Source organism: Zootermopsis nevadensis, unplaced genomic scaffold (genome assembly GCF_977971745.1).
Source record: "Zootermopsis nevadensis isolate Lab colony 2312 unplaced genomic scaffold, Znev_1.0 Znev_ptg000002l, whole genome shotgun sequence".
Classification (NCBI taxonomy): Eukaryota; Metazoa; Arthropoda; class Insecta; order Blattodea; family Termopsidae; genus Zootermopsis; species Zootermopsis nevadensis.
The window spans coordinates 6,056,183-6,080,697 of NW_028259134.1; the positions used below are offsets into that span (position 1 = coordinate 6,056,183).

The window sequence follows — 24,515 nt, forward strand, 5'->3', positions numbered from 1 at the left end:
TTATACAGAAATTTAGATTAAAATATTTAATACAAACTACTCACAAGCACATCGAAAGAATCAAGAGACTGTGCTACTAAATTTTGTTTCCATTGAAAAATAATTTTCACAATATATGAAATTATGAGGACAACATAATTTTGCCTATGTAAATTATGGTATGTCTAATGTCAGTAGACAGAAGAAAGGTTTGAATAAACATTAAAGTATATTACTGCTACTCCATAACTCATATATGCAGATACTTAATGCCTTGACAACTTCAGGAAGGTGCACTGTCAAATTAATATTAACACAAGCACATTTCATTTCTAGATCTAAGTCACACCACTTGTCAGCACCATCAACTCTAACATTCAGCACTGGCTTTAAGTGGCTAATTTGTACAAAGCTGCTTACGTGTGTCTCCAAACTACAGATGTAATATCCAAATTATGTTCTCTCATTATGTGAACATCACACAGTTTTGCATTGTGGGACCAGAGGCAGCAGCTTGAAGAATTACATATTCTGATGAGCTTCAGCAGTAAAAATTATACTGGTATTTCACATCAACTGAATATACAAAGTAATTAAATTCATAAAACTGTTACTCTGCTGATATAAGACATATTACTGTGTTTCTTTTGAAGTCCATTCTACTAATATTCTTCACTGACTTGTGAAAAATATTCAGTAATGACATATGGAGAACACTAATTGTTTATAGGTATGATGTATGGGTGTTTAACTTCCAGCACATGATCAGTATGTCCATTAATATTCTCATGTTCCATTTCTACTTACGAGGAAGATTCTGAGATTACCTGACTGTCTCCACTCATGTGTGCAGCCCCAACAGTTACCATGATAACAGGCATGAACTTCAGCACAACTGCACAGGTCCTATACTCATCAGCATTACGTTCTCTTTCAAATTTTACACAAAATGCCAACAGCCTCTGCAACACATTAACATTTTTAGACACTATGCTGTATGCTGCACCTTATGAGTGGTCAAGATGCCCATCCGTCACATAATCATACTACAGAACTCTCAAGCTAACTCCAGCCAGCAGATCACAGTGTCCAGATCTAAATCCCCTGTTCGCATACAATAAGGCTAAGAATGTAGTTTTGTAAAGCCTGCAGTAGGCCTCTGTACCATACCAAGCAGCAAAAGACAACAGATATAAATCATCAGTTTAGGTACTACTAAAAGATATGCCTTTAAAATGGATATTTTTGTAAGAGTGCAGTGACATAACACGCATTCACTGTCTGACATTTCAACATTTAGCTAAGCCGCAGCCTTAACAGCAGCCCACCTATCCACAATGGTCCCAGGCTCGTCTGATGGAAATAAACTACTAGGAAAGAATGAACCTGTTGGTAAAATCTGCCAAACAACATACTCCCTGCAACTATCATTTAACTGGGCATTACCTGTTACAGCTGAACTACATGGTAACTAGCCCCTACATGCAGTCCTCATCAAGTCTGAACTCAATATTATTACTTCAGGGTCACCAACTCTGTAATGACAAGTGTTCATGTGAAAGACAGATAAATGAAAATAGCAGAATAAGCAGTAGCTCAGGTTATAGGTCCTATGATCAAGGAATAATTAAGTGAAATGTATGTATTGTTAGGGGCTATGCATTTCGTCTATTACGTAACCATGATCAGGTCTGTTATCGCATCATTTATTTGTAGCATATTAGTGTGTTTTTTACTGTTAAGATAACCAATGACTAATTTCATCTTTTTCACCAAATATTAATTCAATGTGTTGAAGGAAAATGTAATGGCCTGGGCATGTAGCAACCATAGGACTAATGAAATGTATGCAGAGTTTTAGTCCCAAAGCCTGAGTGGCCCAAAGGCAGATGTTAGGATATGTATAAGGAAGTGTGATGTGATATAACGTGAGAGGAACTTGTTCTAAAGAGGAAGAACTGGGCCACTTATTAAAGGAAAGTAAAGTCGAAATTTCGGTGATAACAGAAAGCAAGCAAGAGTTAAAAGGAACTAAAGATACCAACAAATTTTCAGTCACATACAGTGGAGTAAGGGAAAATGAAAGCGCCCAACCAGGAGTCATAAAACTAAAGGTACCAAAAAAGTTTCTGTACGCGCTCAACCAGGAGTCATGATTTGGATCCATAGATCATTGTCTAAATCTATAGACTTTTACAAATACTGGAATGATAAAATTATAGAAATAACATTAAAAATAAACATGAGTTGTTTGGACTGTGTGCACTGGAAGAAGAAATAAATGAGGTGAGTGATGAATTTTATGAAGCAGTACAATGTATTTTAGACAAAATAAATAAAAATGGCTGTTTCTTGTTGATGGGTGATCCAAATGTAAGGATTGGAAACATGAAAGCAACAAATATTATTGTGCCACATGGCGTTTTATGCTACGGACGAAGTGCTGGCGGCTAACTCTGAATTCATCTGCACACGTGGGTACGATCAGTGTTTAACACAGTTATCTCTTAATTATATAACTCCTAGTATAAATATCTCGTTAAAATTCATGGTGGAATGCCCTTCGTATCCTGAACACTGTAGTACCTCTTTGCCCAGTGTTTTTTTCCCTTCTTCTTACACACGTCTCCTTAGCTTTCCTCGCCCATCCTTGAAGCCGCATTCTTCTTAAAAAGTAATACTAATCCAAGACTAATTGGGCCAAAAAGGTCGCCGAAAATATGGTGAACAACGATAAAAGTATCAGCGGTCAAACGATTTGAATTAAGCGCTCTCTGTTCGCACTGACATCTCTGGTGTGAGTATACAAACAGTCCAGAACTATTATGGCGGTTGTGTATGCGTCGTTTGTTTATGGTGAAGAAAAAAATTTCGTTGTAGGCGCATGTATTATAAGTTTTAAAGTTAGAAGATTCCACGGAAAGTGTAACTGAGTGTTCGTTATTCTTAATACAACTGTTAGCATTTAAAAGTATAAATATATATGTCTATCCTGAATCTGTGGTCTTGTAACAAACTGGGTTCAGGCGGAAACAAATAATGCGTTATGTTAAACACTGTTGAGGTGCTGTTTCTGGTGCTCCATTGGCCAGTTACCAGGTAGTGTGACCGTATAAAGACTTCTTTCAGTCCCTGCTTATGGTCTATTAAGCATTTTTTGTAGTTGATTTTATATGGGAAACATGCCTTGAGTTAGCCATATTATCGGAGCAAATTTTTTTCTCTGTACGTAATAAATGCGCAAGTTCCTAGTCACGTGTATTTTGTCGTTATGTTATGTACTTACACATTAAAATACATAAAATTAACATACAAAGTACAGTGAATAAATAAATGCACCTATTAAGTAAAGGCGTCAGCTTTATCTTGGGTTTTGTATAAGTCGGTATTACCCCAGGCACATGGCAGAATTACTCTGTATTCCGTCTAATGTGTTTTTGCAAAATTTTGTCAAATAATCAAACGTAGAGCAGAAATGATGCTGTCATATGCTGACCACTTACCCCCATCTATTGCTGATGTCAAGAATGAGTAGGAGATATATCACCTCTCTCCCCAAGCGCCTACATGGTCCATAGTGTGGCTGATTTAGTTTTACATTTTAGAGCAGGAATTATTACAGAGTTCTCTATTGTGTTGTCTTCATGATGAATTACTCTCTAAGATTCAGTGTTTAGCTATTGTAAACAATGTTCATAAAGCAAAACAATTAAATCTTCATTTAAAATCGGATGTGTGAAATAACTGATTATATTCTTAATTTTTCTGTTTCTGGAGGCCATTGTGAGTGTCTGTGAGGGAAAGTGTGAAGAAATGAAAGTGACAGATTTCAGCTGTTGTCCTAATTTGGATTCTTGCAGGCAACTGATTGGTGGAGCTTTGGTGTTTTGAAACAGGAGATATTGTTGAGATCTACGCGTTTTGAAGCAGAAGGAGAAAACAACCAGCAGGTGATATTTGAGTGATTCTCGGCATCTGGAAACAGATAGGATATTCATGTTCCCTGGGTACAGCAAGTTTTTTAAACAAGTTGTAAACAAATTAGTTTGCCCCTAACACAGACCCAGTTAATATATGTCATCTGTTTTAATGCCAGTGAAGTAGGTGCATTTACATGTGGATAGTTAACTTAAAGAAAGAAAACAAAATGCGGGCAGAAAACTACCTGATGGTCAACAGGAAGTAAGTAATTATGGTTATACAGGGAATAAACAATGTGAGGGACAGGGAAGGAAGTGGTTCCCAATGCGTAGAACACTAAAAACAATAATCTTAAAACTTTGCATACCGTGTAGTGTATTAGAATATAAAGTAAGCAAACCAACAACTATTAACACTATAAAAAAGACACTATTGCCATACGTGTTTCGACCTCAAGAGTCATCATCAGTGGCATCAGGGAAATTAATATATTTAGTCAAATGGTTCAAAGTGGATTCAGAATTAAAAATGAAAAGGGTATTTGACAAAAATATTTGAAGTGACACTGCACTAGATATTGTTATTCACAGGAGTAGAACTTGCACTTAGCTATTGATCCGGTGTTCGGTGGCCGTAGCTGGTCTCGTCAAGCTATAGTTGCGGAAGCTGCGAGCAGGTCTATATTGGCCAAACCGGTAGGGATTTTTAAACTAGATTTAAAGAACACGTCCATGACATCAGATTCAATTACATTTACCGATTAAGATTGAAGAGACACTTAGGTCATATTTGCAACCTTGCATTTATTCCCAAAAGCATAATTCCATTATGGCAGGCTATATTCATCAACTGACCATAGAGAAAGTCCACAGCTCATGTGGTTAGTCGCCAAGTTCTCAATGTGGGAACCTGGGTTGAAACCCGAGGCAGTCCATGTAGGATTTATGGTGGGCAAAGTGACACTGGGACACACTCATTTCAGAGATCTTTGGTTCACTCAGACACTAGATTATTATTGTCCGTTGCTCCGCATTATTTGTGGGCTGTAAAATCGGGGTTTCTATCAAATGCATTTCCAGAGAGGCATTTGCCTCCCCTCAGGATAATAACAGTAATGCAGAATGTTGCAATGTTAAACTCAAAACATTACACAATTAAAATCAATAATATAAAATATAGAACGGTCTATGGATTGTATAAAATCTATTGTTGCCATGTGTAATGTAGCTCTGATGTTTCTCCTTTATCAGTGCTAAAAGAAAACTTGGGACCAGCTTTACATGGAGTGTCAAACGTTTATTATTATGGGGTGACCATTTATTATCGTAATTTATGTTTAGTGTTTGCTTGTATACAGTTGTTCTATTGGCCCAGTATGTGTTGTGATTATCAGCGGTGTACCGTTGTTCTAGTTCTGTATTCTACAGTCCACGACTGTAATCTTGAGACTTGCGGGGAGAGGATGTGGGGTGAAGGAGGAAGGAGGAAAGATAGCGCCTGTCTTTAACACTATAGACTTCTTACATTCCTTTCAAGTCTCAAGATTACAGTCGTGGAGTGTACACTGGTATACTGTGATAATGGGCCAATTCCTGGTTTCCTGACTCGTGTTCTAACTTAATCCCATAAAATTATTGCAATAATCATTTGACAGTGTCCATAACGGAAATACTAACCAGCCACGTGTAAGGTCACACCCGTGCACTGGTAAATGTGATTCTGCAAACCCTCCCTCACTGGGAGAGCATGCAATTCAAATGCAGCAGGGAAGATGTCGAGCAGTTTACCCAAAGTCTTATTAAGAATTGTCATAAACTACTAATGGACTAATGGAGTGAATAAAAGACCAGAGAGCGGCTGTGTTGCCACACATGTTGTTTGATTCTTGTGCTCCATTTTCTTACTTGAAAGTCAGTTGTGATTGGTGTTTAGTATTGGGGAGTGTTCACACTGATGGAATTGAAGCTCAACCAAAACAGCATCATACCGGAGTTGAAATTTCCTGTTAGTCTCACTCACCCAACTCTTGGTTGCTGAGTTCATCATTAAATTATATTCCAGATCGACTTTTCCTACTGAAGCAGGTGAAGTTGCCTCAGGTAAACAAGCAACCTTCACCTGAAGTCAAGGTGTGACTGGCAGTGAGTTGAAGTGGCTCTAGTTCCACAACTTAACAGCAGGTTGCATTAAAGTCAAGTTGTGACAGAACCGTAAGCAACTGGATATTTCAGTTGAATGTGAAATGCCAAGTGCAAGAACAGTTGGTTCAAACTTGAGTTGCCGTTACACTCCATAGGAAGTGTGAATGTGTTTGTTGAAAAAACTACTGCATGGAAGTGACTGCTGGTGTTATTTTGTTTTTCTTCTTTTAGTGAACAGAATGTGAATTGAATGGTGCAAGAATCAAGTGACGCATTGGCTTCTACACTTAAACGTGAACCTCATGCTGCATCATTCAAATACCAGGTGAGATATCTTATTTAATTTTAGAAGCAACATACTTACATCAACCGTTAACCAATATTTCTACAATTTCATGTGTGTCCAGACAATGGAACTCCGTTTCGATGTTGGTATTCTAGATTGTGACGCCATGCAAATGTGCAAGTAGATGCTTACATTTAAGAGAAACTACTGCCTACATCATCAGCCCTGATTTATGGAGGGAGTAAACGCTTCTTAGAAGCTTGTGTCTCCCTACAAGTTCGCACAACATTTTCTCCAAAAAAGACCGGCATCAACATCTTCAAAATGCTGTGAGAACATCAAATTTCACATAGTTGAACTCTGTTCCTCTAATTTCTGTACATGATTTCAAACTAAAACACCTTGTAGTCTTGCATAAAAGTGTACTGCAGTCTGTAATCTCACGTTCAGAAATATGTAAACATCATTCCAGTCTCTTCCTCACTGTGTCAGATGTCCTTCCAAGGACATCTTGTCTGGTTCAGAGGCCTCTCGTTTTATTCTCTTAAAACCGTCAGTTCTTAATATTTTTCATTCTCTGTTAGTTTCAACTGCCTGTATAACTACTTACAGATATGCTGAGAAACGCAGTTGCAATACTTATGGTTTCGGCAGTCTCAGATCACATTTTTGTTCTCTTAGTATTAATTGGTGAATATAGTGACTTAAAACACAACTTTCATGCTGTCATGTGCTGTAATAACAGAGAAGAGTGGGCTTTTTATTTCTCAGTGCTCTGAGTTTTTACTTTGTGTTATGTCTGCTTAATTTGTTGCTTTGCCCCATTCAGTGTTATGGCTTATTTTCAACAATATCAATGACTCGGATTATATGGCGTCCTGTGATCAGCCGATCAGTGAATGATGCACTGTAAATGGTGTGCAAGGAAGAACATTTTGCATCACTTAAGGTAATATTCAATATTTTCATTGACTAGCTGAGGAAAACCTGAATGAGTATAGCTGTTGTGTGGACTGAGGTATCTGATGTGAGTACCTCCACTGATGAATGCATTAACTCCCCCATAAAGGTAATCACTAAGCAGGTTTACTTTGTCATTTTGGCACTCAATGTTTTCTTCAGTATATCTCAGCCTTTGCTCTGGAAATTTTATTTATAGAATTGGTTTCTGTAAACAGAATTTCTTGTTTCAGGTTACATAATTAAGTTAAAGTTTTGGGAATTAAGGTACAGTCTGACATAAATTTAGCTTATTTACTCAAATAATGAGGAATCTATTACTTTCCACTGTAAAGACTTACGTTGAGATATTTTGTCCACACTGAATTTCTTAACGCAAGTTTGAGTATTCTCATTTATAAAACTGCATGAAGTATCTGGTGCTGTCTTCCATCACTAGTGCCATAAGTTGTCCAGGTATTAGCGACCGTCTCATACACTTCTGGCTTAATTTATACAAAATTGATATGTGTATGTTGCCCTAACAAAGAATATGATTTTGAATTTGTCACTAGTAGTCTCTGCATGTACTGATAGTGACAAGGAGTGGAAAATCCAGTAGGAATGACAGCACCGCAAGTTGACAGGAAGACAGGGCAACATGAAAGAGGAGACATGTCATCAGTTCAGAAGACTGCAGAGGGCCAGTGAATTAAGACCAAAGTTCAGTTTTCTGAATGGATGAAGACATCAGAGTGGTGAAGAAGAATCATCTTCAACGCCTCTCCTGAAAGTGCGTGCAGGAACTCACAGCCAGTCCATGGATTCTCCATCGCAGTAACGTATAACTAAACTTTACAGTGTGTAACTTTGGCTTAAGGAATAAGCAGTGTAGAATGTTGAACGTTTTCCAAAGTTTTGGCAAACGCTTGTGCTGCTATCATCAGGGTGAATGTCTTTTTGAAAATTCGTAAGCTTCTTCTTGACTTGGCATTGGGGACATGATTATAATACCTGAGGAGCAATGAACTATTCATTGTGGCCAGGTGCACTGCTAGCTTCCCATCGTTTATCTGTTGATCTGTGCTAATTGTTATGCACATCTGTTTGGTAATTTCCCACTATTTTCATGATTATAGAATTTCTGATTTCTAGGTTCAACTGTTTCTTTTAACTTCTTTCATTTCAGCATTACTTACTGTGGGAATTATAGTCAGTGCTGTATGGGCTGTAGAAATGGACATTCTTTTCGGTGGATTTCTCTTTTTTAATAGTAAAGTTTGCACTTGTTTCTCTAATCCTGATCCGAGAATGAAATGGAAATTCGTTCTGATACTGCTCAGCTTCATGAAAAAATTTATAGTGGTACTGGGCTGAGAGCTTGGAATACTTTTCCATCAAAGTGCCACATAATCTGTGAAATATAACTCATCTCAATTTAATTATTTCAAAAATTACAAACCATGGCAATGCAATTTGTCTTTCACAGTATTAACTCTGTTCATATCTGTGCAGGAACTACAGTAACATATTACTCAGCTTGGCCTACAAATCCATGCACTGACTTCCCTTATGCAGTGCACTCTTGTACCCATATACCAGCTTCAGTGTCCTGTGCATAAATTTTGTAACCATTCCTCTGTCAGTACCATTCTTCTGTCCGGTTCATATCTCAATATTTACAACTGATCTCCCTAAATTTACCTCTAATCACAAGTCGTGGCCTATTGTACCACTAATTTGCTACTGAACATCTCAGGATTGAAGGGCTGAAAATTCCATTGGGTCACAGGTTTATCCTTTGGTAAGAGTATGATGCATTTCCTACAATTTGCCATCACTTTCTGGTCCTTTGTCATCTTAAATAGCACAGCTGTATTACAGTTTGCTTGCTTCATAAAAACTAGTTATATCCACCTCAAAAGACCTAGGGACTCGACCCACGGTCAGGGGGAGGTCAGTGCAAACGAGTCTTAGGGATCAGGTGTTTATGAAGGGAAGTGATAAAAATGTTCTAGCAGCCACTTGTTAGAATAATAGGTATATAACCAGTGTTTACTGAAACCTTTAACATTGTACGCTGCTTGTTCTCCAAAGGAGTTATTCTTTAAGCTCAGACAAAATTTAGGCTTGGAGATGGATCATCACAAAGTAATGCGGAGTAAACCATAGTTTGATGATGAGTGCTCAAAATAGTAGAGAAATGGGAGCAGGCTAAATTACAGTGGTTGCAAAACCCAAGACAAATCAGTGGAGACAAGCAGCAAAATCTAAGATGTGAAAACAGTAGAACATTTAGGGAGAAAAAAAGGAGTTACCTAAGACAAAACATGAACTTGAATCTAATGATAGAAATGGAAGTATTAGAGATGTATAGTGATTCATAAATGAATTTAGAAAGGTTACCAACCTAGCGTTAATGTTATGGTAAAGTTCATGCTGCCACCATTGGTAAGGTCTTTTAGTTGCAGTGGTCCTAGGTCATGAGTCTAGAATTGGGTAGAGTCAAGTTTTAAATGTGTAGGTCGTGACTAGTTTCATCAGGGCGGTAATAATGGGGAATTGGCCTTCCTCATGGCGGAAGCGCAGCTCACTGTCTTATGGTTACTTAATTAGCCATTTGTGTTCTATACTAATTTATTCTGCTAAGTGCATACACTAAATCTTACAAAGCCATCATACTTAAACTATATGTAACAAATATCTCTTAACTTACAACTGATCAGTGTTGCACCAGTTTCTCAGTTATTTTGTTAAAACTCATCTGTTCCAAATTTTAAACAATTTTACGACCAAGAGGCACAAACGGTTCTAAATTGTTTCCTTAAATTCCAAGCAGTCGCTTACCTGTAATGAACAGAAGGGGGAGCCAGTTCTTCATTGTGCTTTTCTCCTGGGAGCCTGGCTTTAAAGTGACGATCGCTTGGGTATCAACATTCGGATTATCGTGTCTGCAGGTGCCAAAGGGAAACGAAACTGCTTGCACTGCTGATACTTCAATCTGTCCCGCACAAATGACCAGCTGTTTCACTTTATCTTTATTACAATATTCCCGTTGTTTCAAAACAAAGCATCCTTGCTTTGTATCTCCTAACCAAATTTTACTGGGGGGGGGTGTTTGCAAGCAAACAGACTAATAAAGGAACAAGCACAAAACTTCTTCTGCTTCATTTACTTACAAAGCTCAAACAAAATTATCTTAATTTTTAAATTAACATATCATATATGTAGCAAATTGTTCATGCTGTGACAGTGGCAAAGCTTCATTTTTCTTTTCCTGAATTTCCACTTAATTGTGAACGTACTTTCTTGACGCACTGTATTTGACAGAAATCTTTATCGTGTTCAGAGCTCTCTAGGTGCATCATTCACAAGGGAATGGTCCGGTTGGTCAGGTCGAAACCTCACCTCAGATTTTCTCGTCTACAGAACCCATCTAGTAATGTTTGTCCACAAAATTTCAGCTGAAAATACGCTGTGCAAGGGTGCTAAAAAATTGCTCAAAATTGGAATGTACAGTTAAAATTTGTGCCACCACGCACACACGTGACAACAGCTCACCAAAGCAGTGGCACGGTATTCACCATGCAATGATGTGCGTGGGCCAGATGACATGAGGGCAGTGAAAGACTTAAGAAATGTCACACACACACATGTTTATTGAATAAGTACATACTTGAGAACCTTTTATCTGTATAATATACAGGTGTTTTATATGCTGCTTTGTGGAAGCAATGCACTGAAACTAAAGACTGAGAAAATAACTGACAGGTTTGGTGGGGTGGAAACGTGCAAGGGAATAGAAATGGAGTGGGATTTGTAGTGAGAGTAGGTCTGATGGAGGAGGTAGAGTGGGTTAATGATAGGATAATGAAAATGACTATAGCAGGGAAGGATGACAAACTCGAATTGATACAAGTTTATGCCCCACAAGTAGGATGCTCTGAAGATGAAAAGGAGAAATTCAGGGAAGAGTTGGAGAGGTGGATTGGGAGAGAGGGACAAATAGTAATGGGGGATCTAAATGCACAGATGGGAAGTGATAGAATGGGTCTGGAAGATGTGCTGGCACCTGAGGGGCGGGGAGGAAGAAATGAAGAAGGGCAAAGACTGCTGGAGATATGTGTAAGGAATGGGATGATGATAGGAAACAGCTGTTTAAGAATAGAAGAGACAGTCACAAAGTAACAAGGTACAGCTGGGATGGCAAGCATAAGTCAGTAATTGACTATTTCATTTTGGAAAAGGAAGTGAAGGAAAGATTGACGAACATCAAGGTTATACCGAGTGTGGCACTGGGTAGTGACCACATGCTCCTGGTAGCTGAAGTGAGGAGAAGAAAGTTGCGGAGGAAAGGGTGCAAGCAAGAGAGGTGGATAAGAGTCTGGAAACTAAAAAAAGAGGAAGTAAGAGAGAAATTCAAGGAGGGGATTGTAAAGATGGTACCGAAAGAGGAGGTAGAGGGGGTTGAGGAAGAATGGAGACGGTTTAAGGAAGGAATAGTAAAGGTGGTGGAGGAAACGTGGGAGAACAAGTGGAAGAAAGAGGTGGAAAGAAACACCATGGTGAAATGAAAGGGTAAAGAGTGTGGTGATGGAGAAAAATGGGGCATTCAGGGATTGGTTCAAAGAGTGCACAGAGGTAAAGAGGAAAGCATATGAAGAAGCAAAGAGAAAGGCAGCAAGGGTAGTAAAGGAGGAGAAGAGGAATTGGATGGAAAAATGGACAAGACAGTTAGAGGAAGATGTAAGAGGAAACAGGTCAATATTGTACAAGTTGATAAGAGGGAGAAGGAGAGGACAAAGTGAAATGACAAGGCCAGTGGAGAGAAGAGCAGCATGGAATCAGGGATGGGAGATCAACAATAGATCTGATATTTGCAGTGCACCAGCTGTAGGAGAAGATGTATGAGTATGGGAAGGAACTGGTGATGGCATTCATGGATATAGAGAAAGCATATGATAGTGTAGATAAGAATATTTTGTGAGAGGTCTTGGAGGAATCAGGAGTAGACATGGAGCTGGTGTCAGGGGTGAAGAGTCTCTACAGTGGAAGTGTAGGGTGTGTAATGACAGAGTATGGGCCAAGAGAGTGGTTTAAGCTGAACAGTGGAGTGAGGCAGGGAAGCGCAATATCTCGACTGATATTTGTGGTACTGATGGAAAAGGCAGAAAGAGTCAGCGAGAATGGAATGAAAGCAATGGTGTTTGCAGACGATGTGATGGTGTGGGGAGAGAGAGAGAAGGAAAAGTGCAGGAACAGTTGGAAGTATGGCAAGAGGAGGTAGAGAGGTGTGGCATGAAGTTTAACATCAAGAAGTGCGAGGTGGTGTGTATGTCAAGAATGCAGAACAAAGTATGGAATGGGATTGAGTTAAGGGGAGAGAAACTTAAAATGGTGGAGAGGGTCGCAATAGGTTGGAGCTAGTAAGGAGGGGACAGCAGTGAGAGAGTTTCTACAGAGCGGTGAAAGATTTACTGTGGCAACGGGAAGTCCCAATGAGGTGCAAGAGGTCGCTGTATGAGGTGTACCTTGTACCAATTGTTACGTATGCAGCAGAAACTTGGACATTGGGAAGGAAGGAGATACAGAAGGTGGAAACAATGGGTATGAAGTTTTTGAGGAGTGTATTGGGTATAACAAGGAGAGATAGAGTACAAAATGAGGAAGTTAGGAAATGAATGGATGTGAGGGGTCTGGTAGAGAGAGTAGAAGAAGCAAGAATGAAGTGGTATGGATACGTGAAGCGAATGGGAGATGGGCGAATAGCACGACAAATGTTGAATTTGAGATTGACTGGCACAAGACCACGAAGAAGGTGGGATGAGCAGATAAAACGAGGAGTGATGGAGAGAGGTGCCCAGTGGCAGTTGGTGGAAGAAGAGGAGTGGTGGAGGGACAGGAAGAGATAGATTGGCTTTACCAAGCGGATCCGGTTCCAGGCTGGAAACAGCAATGGATGATGATGAGGTTTGGTGTTAATATGTACAACGGCCAATGTTCTTGTTTCTCTTCTCGTAGGCGGGTTTCGTGGAGTTCCAACACTGTCCACATATCCTTGTTGCAGTGGGATTTAGCCATAGATGATATGTAATCTAGTTGGCTGATGTCTTCCTTGTTTTGCCAGTTGTAGTTTTTGAAGTTCATTCACTGTTACCGTCTCAAACGGTTCTGGTAGGGAGGGAGAATTCATGGTGAAGGACTGAGGTTGCTGTGCTGCCACGTGTAGTTGCGTATACTTGGAAACTCCCGTCCAGTATGTAACAGGAGCTTGTATTGTGTAAAATTCCATTTCCTCCAAGAATTAACCTGTGACTCTGTCTAATGCCATTTGCAAAACATTTTGCTTGAACACACTGTTCTGAGTTGTCTTCATTTACAGGTCTGACACATAATCTTGGAATTCATCTACAGCATAAATGTTTATTCTATGAGTATATTATATGTTGTGTATTCTGTACTGTTTACTTTGCCAGGCTGTTACTATATGTGTTAGGAAATTTTATATTTTTTGTGCTGGTTTATATTTGGTTAGGGGCCTAGTCTATTAGTAAGTGGTTGAAATTAGTCCATTAAGTAAGGTTCTGTTCATTACAAAACTGTTGTACTGTCCAATTGTTTTCAGGTTTGTAATTTGGGTGGACTCCAGAAACTATGTGATGCCTTGCAGGAGAACCCTACATGGACAGTGACACATTTGTCTTCGTACTTATCACTTTCAGCATACTGTTATCACAAGGAATTTATAAGGTTATGAAATAAGAGATAACAATGTTAATCATTATGATGTTACATGTTAATATCACTTATATTACCCCTTTAAAGCCTAGGGTAACTATATGTTCCAGTTCAACAATCAGTAACTCTTCATTTTGTATTTATGGTTTTCATATGATTACGATGTAAACAGGAATTACTTACTTAAACAGAATATAGAATGAGCAAACAAGCAACTATTAACACTATAAAAGACACTATTGCCATACGCGTTTCAACCTCAAGAGGCCATCATCAGTGGCATCAGGGAAATTAATTCATTTAAACATATGGTTTAGACAATAAATAATGAATAGGGTATTTGACAAGCGACACTGCACTAAATGTTGTTATTCACAGGAGTAGACTCTGCACTTATCTATTGATCCGGTGGTCCGGTAGCCGTAGTTGGTCTGGGGCGAGTTGTAGTTGCGTCGTCTGTACCTGTGAACTCCAGAACCGTGGGTGAGAGACTGTTAGAATGCGTGGGTGTGTGTGTGTATATATATATATATATATATATATATATATATATATATAGAGAGAGAGAGAGAGAGAGAGAGAGGGGGGGGGGGAGGCTTGAAAACAGGGTGGCCAACTATTGAAAATTTAAAAATTTACTTTCTCCTGTTTAAGGCCAGGTCTAATAATACATTAGAATCTTGGGTGTTTTGTTCGTTAATGATGGCTTTGAGTTGACTACTTTTGTATAAATGGAATTTTTCTAAAATATCTAGCATTTTACCCTTTGGAGCTACTCTTACTATATCCATGATATCATCTATGGAGCCATGTTCGAGGATGTGTTCGACATATTTCGATTTTGTTAAATTGAACCTGATGTTGTGGATGTGTTCTATAAATCTGGTTTTAAAATCCCTACCGGTTTGGCCAATATAGACCTGCTTGCAGCTTCCGCATTTTAACTTGTATACACCACTATTGTTGTGTTTGTTATCTTGTTTTCTTGAAGTGCATTTGAATTTTATGGTATTTTTAACTTTGTATGCTACTTTTACGTGTGTTTTTGAATATTTTAGTGAGTGTTCTAATGCTGTTATTAAAAAATGTAAAGGTGGACCATACTTTATTAGTGGGTTGGGGTACGTTGACATTGGGTTTAGGTGCTTTTATTAGGTTATAGGATCTTGTAATATCATTAAAATTGTAACCGTTGTTGTATCCTATTTCTTGGATGAGTTTGGTTTCTTGATCAAATTCTTCTTTGGAGAAGGGTATTTTGTGCAATCTGTTAACAAGGAAATTGGATGCAGCTTGTTTGTGAGAGTTGGGATGGTTAGATGTTTTGTGGATTACAATCTCTGAGAATGTGGGTTTTCTGTAGATGCCCAATTGGAATTCTTTTAGGTATCTGTGAATGGTGAGGTCTAAACAATTACTTTTATTATTATTTTCTGTTTCTAGGTTGTAGTTTAACTTTTGGTGCATGTTATGATCATCTAGGATGTGTTCGGCTGTGGAGAATGATTCGTCAAAAATAATTATAATATCATCTACGTATCTAGCGATATATTTTATATGTCGTCGTTTTATTATGTTTGGGTAAAACTTCTTTTCAATTTCTTGCAAAAATATTTCAGACAAAACAGTACATGTGGCAACACAAAGATACCTCCCACCATAATGAACTGTAAATTTCCTTAGTAGTTACAATGCACAAGAGACTGGGTGCAAAGTTCATTAACGCCCACCCCTTTCTTGTTTCACCTCAATAGCTACAGGAAATATATGCTTGTAAACAGAACAGGCACAATAAAGACTTCTTGAGCATCTCAATGTTAAGTTACCTTATGAATTAACGGTGGTTTTAACATTAAACAGATTCTAGTCTAAACAAGAAATCTCAGGTAAATCCTACATTTCAACAAGTTCACAAGACAGAAGGTCAAACTCCAAGCACACCGAAGAAAATATAAGAGGTATGGAAACGTGCCATACGTTCACGGAGCAGTCGTTCTTGATAGTTACTCACCTAGTCGAGAAACGCGCCATCTTTATGGAACCTGAAAGCTTGTTTCCATATTCTAAAGAGTCCAACACTAATCCTCATCCTGAGTCAGATGAATCTAATACACACCCTCACAGCCCATTTCCTTAATTATCCTCCCATCTATGCCTATATCTCCCAAGTGATCTTCTCAATTTAGGTTTCAACAACCAAATTTAGTATGCATTTCTCATCTCTTATGCATATATCTCATCCTGAATATGTAGTTTTCTCTACCATCTTGTTATTCCTTTCCTTTTCCTCCTCAAAACCCTGTTGTCAAACATCCCCAATATGTAGGATTTGGGGTTTTCACAGTGGTGAGTAAGAAGATGGCTGTCTTCTGGGTTGTTGCACCGTGTAGTCTGGTATAAGTTTACAGACGTTTCAGAGGTCCTTGCTGCCTCTATCATCGGGGCGTGGCAGCAGCAAGGACCTCTGAAACGTCGGTAAACTTCTACCAGACTACATGGCACAACGAACCAGGAGACGGTCATCTTCGTCCCCAATATGTTACCATACATAAACAACTTAATAATCCGTATAAAAATAATTATAAATATGTTTACAGTCTACACTACAGAATAAAGTTGCAGGAACTATATTACATGACTGCATGTATCAGAAAGTATTCATATTTCAGGACAGTTTCATAAGGAAGTAAATGTTCATATTTACTTTGATCTGTTTATCCATCTGCCGATAGCTAGTACTTTTTGGGAATTTGTACAATGGCCATTAAGACAATTTGCAGAGAGTCATGGCATACATACACCTACAAATGGCATTTCATTTCTGCCAGCAGTTACACACATGGCTGGACAATACGCAGTGTGAGGTAAAGCAGGTCAGTTTGCTGTCTGGCTTTGTGTGCAGTAAAATTTTCTTGCAACAGTTAAACTGCACTTCCATGTACAGATATCACACTGCCTGCACACCAAGTGGAATCCCTCACTGCACTACTCGTTCTGGTCACCTTCCACTCTTGTGTACAGTCAGATTCCACCACTTGTTAATTCATGTCTACTGTTAATTCTTCTTTTGTTTTTAAATTTCAACTCTAAATATGTTTTCCTGCCCATATTGATTATATTGTCATGTTAAATACTTCCTTGACAGAACAATATTTCTGAAAAAAAAATTATACAATTCAACTAGAAAAATGTTTTATAATACAATATTTTCTTTTGATCAGGATATCAAAGTGCCAGTAGTATGAAACACACTTGGTTTAAGCTAAGTCTGCTTCCTATTTGCTTTGTATGGATAGTTTTACCACAGACTCTTTAAAATTGTCTTAGAAATAGTAAAGTAGAACAAATACACAAAGATCTTAAGTTGAACATAAAATTATAACGGGCAAGACCAATGGGTTTAACAAAATTTCAGATTTACTCTTATAAGTATTCTCTTTCCTACTGACAAACTTTTATTATACCTTCAAGTATTACTGGACAGTTCAAAGAATTATTTCTATTTCAAAGGGATTTATTAAGACTTATTATCACTTTATAAAGTGAAACAAGTAAGGAAATACAAACACTTTCAATGATGGATGCATAAGAAACTTGCATAAGCAATTATACATGACCATATATTGCCTAGTGCCAGCAGTGAATCAACGAACTCTTGAAATGCGAACAGTTTAGTAAGGGAAGTCACACATCCCCAAATCCTTGGTGCCCTAATGATCATATGAAGTGTCCTGACAATATGTCTCAACATGGCCAAAATTCTCCCAGATTTAAACTGAAATGAATGACAAATTACAACAGTCTGTGTGCTAGCAACTTAAAAACTTATGTGAATATGTGTTAAGTTTGTGAGCATTCTCACTGAATCAATTAACTATATATTAACATATGATTTCTTCCAATCCAATCACATGGAATAAAACATACCATGTATCTTTAAAATCTCACTTTCCAGAAATTGTAAACTGACTTAGCTGATTTGAGCATCACCACCATAATATTATGTGACTCTTTGAAGAAAATGGAACTGCATGCAGGAATAAAGATGGGGATTTCAGGAAAGCACTAGAATCTTACAGTTTGTATATGCTGCAGAAAAACAATTTCAGACTGCAGCCCATATGGTTTTCACTACATTAAATTTGAACCACGAGTGCATTATAGTGTGGTGCAATTTTTTGCCATTGCCTGACCTATATATATCTAACATACTGAAATCTGCCCCACCTACTGCTTATAGATCTTAAGTCATTCTAGTAAGTAGGTTGTCTTGCTCGTTTATTCTGAGACTGTTACAGTATTAATCTTACGAGTTTTCTAGCAATTATTAATGGCCATACTACGTTTCAATAAAATGTTATTTACGAACTGAAATGTACGTAGCGTATGGAAGTACGAAATGAATTTAATTACAAAATATTTACTTGAGAATGATTTGGCATTGATCCCATAGCCAAGGTAGCGATTCTCACTTATGTACAAAATGTTAAATTCTTAGAAACAACAGATGATTTTCAAGTCACCTAGAAGACAGATCATCCCAACCCACAAACATTAGCAGTGATGCATTTTCATAGATGGAAAATGTTAGGCTGCTGTGATGTACACAACTTGTAATATGAATTCCAATATGTACAAGTTACTTGTCATCTTTATTCACTTGATGAAATTTGTAGTAGATTATAAATCAGACACGTGAAACCAGATCTGAATCGAGGAACACATACTGGTTCTTTAATTTTACTCCCCTAGTTACGTTATGAACAAAAACTTTAATTTGAGGCGTAATTTTGAAAGAACTCTTTCCTATATGTCTTACACAGCCAAACAATTGGCAGCAAGAAATATATAATTGTCTCCGTACAGATGGATTCCAATAGAGTAAGTAGTAAAGATGCCAGTTTAATATGGCAGGCACAAGAGCATTCAGAAACAAATGCAATTGGAAAGATTTGAAATAAATAATTATGATTAAAACTATTATGAGTGTATATTCAATATCATATTATTCTCCTTATCATGTAAACTAAATTTTAAATTATAAATACAGAATTTCCAACCTAGAGTCAATATTATCAAAGATGAGAATAGTTATCTGCTCGCAGATCCCTCACAGGGTTTAGAATAGTAAGAAAACATTTTTTAACCAGGTGTTTAATGTTCATGGTATTACCCAGACAGATACACACACAGCTGATTCATGAGTGCCAGAACCTAGCCCCATCGAAGTGGAAACTACTATTGAGAAGTCAAAAAAGTATAAATCCCTGGTATTGGTCATATTACGGCCGAATTGATTAAATCAGGAGGCGTTGTCCAACGTTCTTCAGGCTAGGTTAACACCATATGCCAATTAAATTATTCGTGTGGGTTGCGTAGTAATAGATCTACAATTGATCGAATTTTCTACATTCCCTAGATACCAGACAAAAACTGGGAATACAATGGGACAGTCCATCAACTATTTACAGACTTAAGAAAGCCTATGACTCAATTAAAAGAGAAGCTCTTTACAATATTTTGCTTGAATCTTGTGTGCCTAAGAAGCTAGTCAGGCTAATTAAAGTGTGTTTAAATTAAACTTCCAGCAAAATTCATGTAGGTAAACATTTGTCCAATATATTTCCTATTCAGAATGGCCTGAAACAGGGAGATTCTCCATAGTCGCTGCTTCTCAATTCTGCCTTGGAATATGCCACAAGGAAATTTAAAAAATCAGGGCGATTTCTAATTAAAAGAGACACATCAGCTTTTAGCGTATGTTGATGATATTAATCTGTTAGGCGATGATATAAATACTATAAAAACCAACAAAGGACTCTCCTTAGAGCTAGTAGGGATGTTGGTCTAGAAATAAATGCAGACAAGGTTACGTATGTGATCGTGGCATCAGAATTCAGGACAGAACCAAAATATAAGGATAGCTAATGAATCGTTCGAAAAGGTGACAAAATTGAAGTACTTTGTGATGACACTGACTAGTCAGAATGACATTCATGACTAAATCAAGAGTAGAGTAAATTGAGGGCATGCCTCGTATCATTCAGTCTAAAAATATTTGTCCTCCCGTCTACATAAAAAGGAAACTAAGGGTTAAAATATACAAAAGCGTAATTTTGTCAGTTGTGCTGCATGAGTGGAGAACTTGGTCTCTCACTTTGAGGGAGGAACAAAGATTAAGTGCCTCTGAGAACAGTGTTGAGGCGGATATTTGGACCTAAGAGGGAGGAAGACGGATCATGGAGAAAACTGCATAATGATGAGCTTCATGGCCTCTGCTCCTCACCTGATATTGTTAGGGTGATTAAAACGAGGATGAGGTGGGCAGGACATACGGCACGCTTGGTAGAGGGGAGGGGTATTTACAAGATGTTTTGAGAGGCCTGAAGGGAGGATTTTCGTAAGTAATCCCTTAATCATGTAATTTGTAAAGAGCAATCAATTGAAGATACAGCGACTGAGCAAAGCAATTTTTTGAGAAATAATACAGAACGTGATCTGGGAATAAACTGCACCCTGACAGTGCTGTAGCTCAGCCGGCTATTCGTCAACTTGTCACTGCGGAGGTCAGGGTTTGCACCCGGGGCAGTCCATCTAGGGATTTGTGGTTGGTAAAGTGGCTCTTTGTTAAGTTTTTTGGGCGTCATTCTTTTTTCCCCTGCCAATGTTCTCAAATATATCATCTGGTGGATGGGGTAATGTTATCAGGGTGTGTACTGGTTTAATCTGGCTCGGTATATGAATCAGTGGCAGGCACTGAACATGGTAATGGACCTTTAGGTTTCATGAATGCTTGGGAAACTTTTGAGTAGCCAAGTGACTTCTGATTTCTGAAGAAGGACTCTGTACAACAGGGTTAGTAAATGTAAAAGATACTGTTCAGGTTGTCAAACATATTACATTGCAGGGTGATATTTTTGTCCCACAATTATGCCTTCTTGGTTATTTAATATTAGGTCAGCATATTTTAGATTCTGGGGAAAGTAATTTCATGGGGGTTTAGTTATGAAGAAAATGTGCTGGGGTGAACAGGCACGCAGTTTCAGGTTGAAATAAATTGACATGAATTATCATCTGCAGCTGCAATTACTGTTAAGTTTAATTTTTCAGTTTTAAATGAATAATTGAACAATAAGCAGTTTGCAAACACAGAAGTGATATAGGTAAAGACATTTTAATATTAATGTAGACAACATCTGTACTATATAATTTTGTTTCTAAAGCTGCTTACCTATCTAATACTTTTATGACTGGGACTCACAGCCCCTCGCTGTTAGGGAACACTGTCTTCTTTGTCATCAGTTTGTTTTAGAAGAAGCGCCATGGCAGTGCTATGGCACTCAAAGAAGCACCAAGGCTAAATACAGCCTTGAAGAAGCATAAATATACAAGAAAATACACAGTGAAGGTGTCTGTCTTACGGATTGTAGTGCCGAGTGGTCTGGTAGAAGTATTGCTGCCTCTTATTCATCGCCAAAATGATGAAGGTACCAAATACCTCTGGAACATCAACAAACTTCTACCAGACTAAATGGTACTACAACCCAGAAGACGACCATCTTCACACTCAACACCATGAGAATGCATTGGCTTTCCTTTTTTGAGAAACTTTAGCCACACATATTCAAGTTAGAGCCACACAGAATGTAAAATTGCGTGCAACAGGGCCAAACGTGTGTATAACAATTTAATGTTTAGTTAGAAAGAACATGTATGTGATTGAGCAATATACCACATCAAGTTTCAGCATAGTTTTTAAGGTAATAATTCACTTGTAAGTAAATTAGTATCAGTAAAGTCATTTTGAAGAACTGTTGATGCAAATGCAGAAATATATTAGTTTTAGCCAGGAAGTGGAGAGGAATTGTATGTTTCATGGAAGGATATGTAAAATCTGTTCATGAGTTTTAGAATTTTTATAGAAAATACTTAGAAAATAGTTGGTTTTCAAAAGGTTGTGCTTAAGTTAGTGCGGACTTCTATGTACTCTTAAAAGTTGCCTTTATAAGCACTTAAATGTGTAGGTATGATGTTTTCTGATTTTTATCTGGGGAAAAAGAATGTTACAAATTTACATACTCCTGAAACTAAAGCAGACATCAGTGACACAGAACATTCCCCAAGAAACACTGCACTTCTGTTGTGGCCACATCACAGTGTCTGCTTGTGTGATAGCAATCCCCTTTTTTTTTAAAGCAGAAGCCACTTGATTTCCCACTCCTGTTCATTGCGAATACTGAGCAGACTGAAGTGCGACATGCCATCTTATGCAAGTTGATCGATTAATGCTACATATTACTTTTATTTCAGGAATTTGGACAACTTAAACCATGTTTTATTCCTATGATCTGCTATGCCGCAAGCCAAATGGAAAATTTACCGTTATTTGGCTGTTGGCAAATTCTAGGAAGGTACATAATAGAGAAATCATGAAAATTTCGATTCCCCATATAGTGAAAGTATTCTTTTTCACATTTTTGTTTTCCCCAGGATGCTTGATTCCTGAGGCCTAGCCCACTGCGCTTCTTGCTCCTGGGTTTTCTGTGCCCACCTATAATTTCAAAATTCATTGCTTCGTCCTCATGCTTTCAACGTGACTTATTAGAGTACCACCAGAACTGACCACCTTGGGCTAGGTCACCTCTGGGGTCTGTACCCCCTAGGGAAAATATCAGAGATTTCTCCAAATCTTGATCCAAGCCCGAGTTGATACCCCTACAGTTTTACAGATTTAGCTTTTCCCCAGCAATCTTGTTCAGTGGGATTGCGCCCCTTGCACTTGTGCTCTGGAAGCTCACCCACCAGGCTTCATTTTCCAAACATTCCCCAGGCTTTCAGATTCCATAGTTTCAGCCTTTCTGTGCTTCGACACCACTGAGCTTTCTCCATCGTAAGACCTGCACATCATGCAAAATCTCTGGATTTCTAAAAGTCAGGCCTTCCACCTGTATGTCATGTCTTTCATTAGCCTGCTGAAGCATTCTGTTGCAACAGTGACCTTGAATACCACTGTTGGTTCTGATACCATTGTTACATTAATTTTTCTTGGTTGCCCTGCAAACATCATAACTCACGGTAAGCCATAAAGAATGCATTTGGAATTTTATTGCACTCAAAAGGCTTTCGCTATTTGACCTGAAATGCTTACATGATCCTGATTTATCAGATAAAGGTAATGTAGGCATATTGGGAATATTAAAACCTTTCATGTCGTGCAGTGTTGAATATTTACCTAACATATAAAATCGAGCATACAAACAAAACACTTGGTGCCAAACACGTTTCGATCTCAAGAGGTCATCGTTAGTGGCAAAAACATTAATTCATTAGTCTGTCTATTAAATCATACAGTTCATAAGACAGTGGTTTGTTATAAAGTGCCGAGCATGAAAAGGTCACACTTTATAAAACCATACTTCATGTAATACCACACTGGACGTTAATTGCACAAGAGTTGGTGTGGTTAAATTGAGTTACTTAGCTTAATGTCCACTGGCCTAAGTTTAGGTTTCCATTGTTGGTCTGTGGTGAGCTGTGGTTGCATTGTCTGTCGCTGGATTGTGAACTTCAACGTTGCATGAGTATTACTGTCTGTCATATAGGGAATATGGAGGTAAAACAATTTTTATTGTAAATCTCAGAATTAAAAGATTTTGGAATAAAGACTCCAGAGCAGAAACATGCAATATACAGTCCAGGTACTGAATATATCAAAACATTATATTAATTTGTCCATGCAAGTCAGTATATTGGTCACTTAAGGAGGTCAATCTAAAACATATTTTATTTTAATAGAAATTTCTGGCAAGTTGCTTGTGTCATGCCAATGTATAAACCAATCTAAGTAAAATTTCAGTGTTTTTGAAAGACTTTTAAAAGACTTACTGAAAGGTTTTATTAATTTGCCTTCATGATTGTAATTATTTGTGTCCAGCTGTATTTCTCATTATTGATATTTTATGTTTCATTTTTCAGCAACGATGTTGAAAATTTCATTGTTGGAAGTTATCCTGATCATTTGCTGAAAGTATTGGTAATAGTTTCTCTTTGTATCTCTCAACCAAACTGTGCCATGGAATTGTACTTGCCCTTAGAACACAGCTTATTTATTTCATGAGTATGTATACATGTGTTGAAATTCTCCATGCCAGGTTGTCAGCCAAACCTGAACCTCCAACTTCTTTCCCCTGATCTGTCTGGCTGGCTCTCAGGTTAATTGAAACTCTCAAAATTCCCTAATGAGCCACTTATCTGCTCAAGAAAGCTCATAGGTCATCATGTAAAGTGCCCATTATTGTCCTCCAAATTTGACCAAAGTTGAAACATGTCAAGAAATTTTAGTATACTGTGCAGTGTCAAATTTGATGAAAATGTACTCGGTGGTTCTGAAGTTGTTGCATGTGGACAGACAGACAGACATGGGAAAACAGTTTGTTTTTCGTAGTTCCTCATCCTTTATATACCATGTTTTCCCTTGTATAGTTAATTTTTTGATGTATACTGTAATTACT

General features: G+C 37.9%; 1 protein-coding gene across 3 annotated transcripts in view; it reads left to right on the forward strand.

The window, feature by feature from the left end:
* Nucleotides 1–2,790: 2,790 nt before the first annotated feature.
* Nucleotides 2,791–24,515, forward strand: part of LOC110832017 (uncharacterized) — a 70,955-nt gene continuing 49,230 nt past the window's right edge. For all 3 annotated transcript variants that reach the window (XM_087348308.1, XM_087348325.1, XM_087348316.1), the window contains exons 1-3: nucleotides 2,791–3,078; nucleotides 3,840–3,929; nucleotides 6,273–24,121. In XM_087348308.1, coding sequence (XP_087204434.1) covers nucleotides 11,388–11,840 — 453 coding nt within the window. In that variant the 5' untranslated portion in view covers nucleotides 2,791–3,078; nucleotides 3,840–3,929; nucleotides 6,273–11,387 and the 3' untranslated portion in view covers nucleotides 11,841–24,121. The remainder of the gene's footprint in view (nucleotides 3,079–3,839; nucleotides 3,930–6,272; nucleotides 24,122–24,515) is intronic.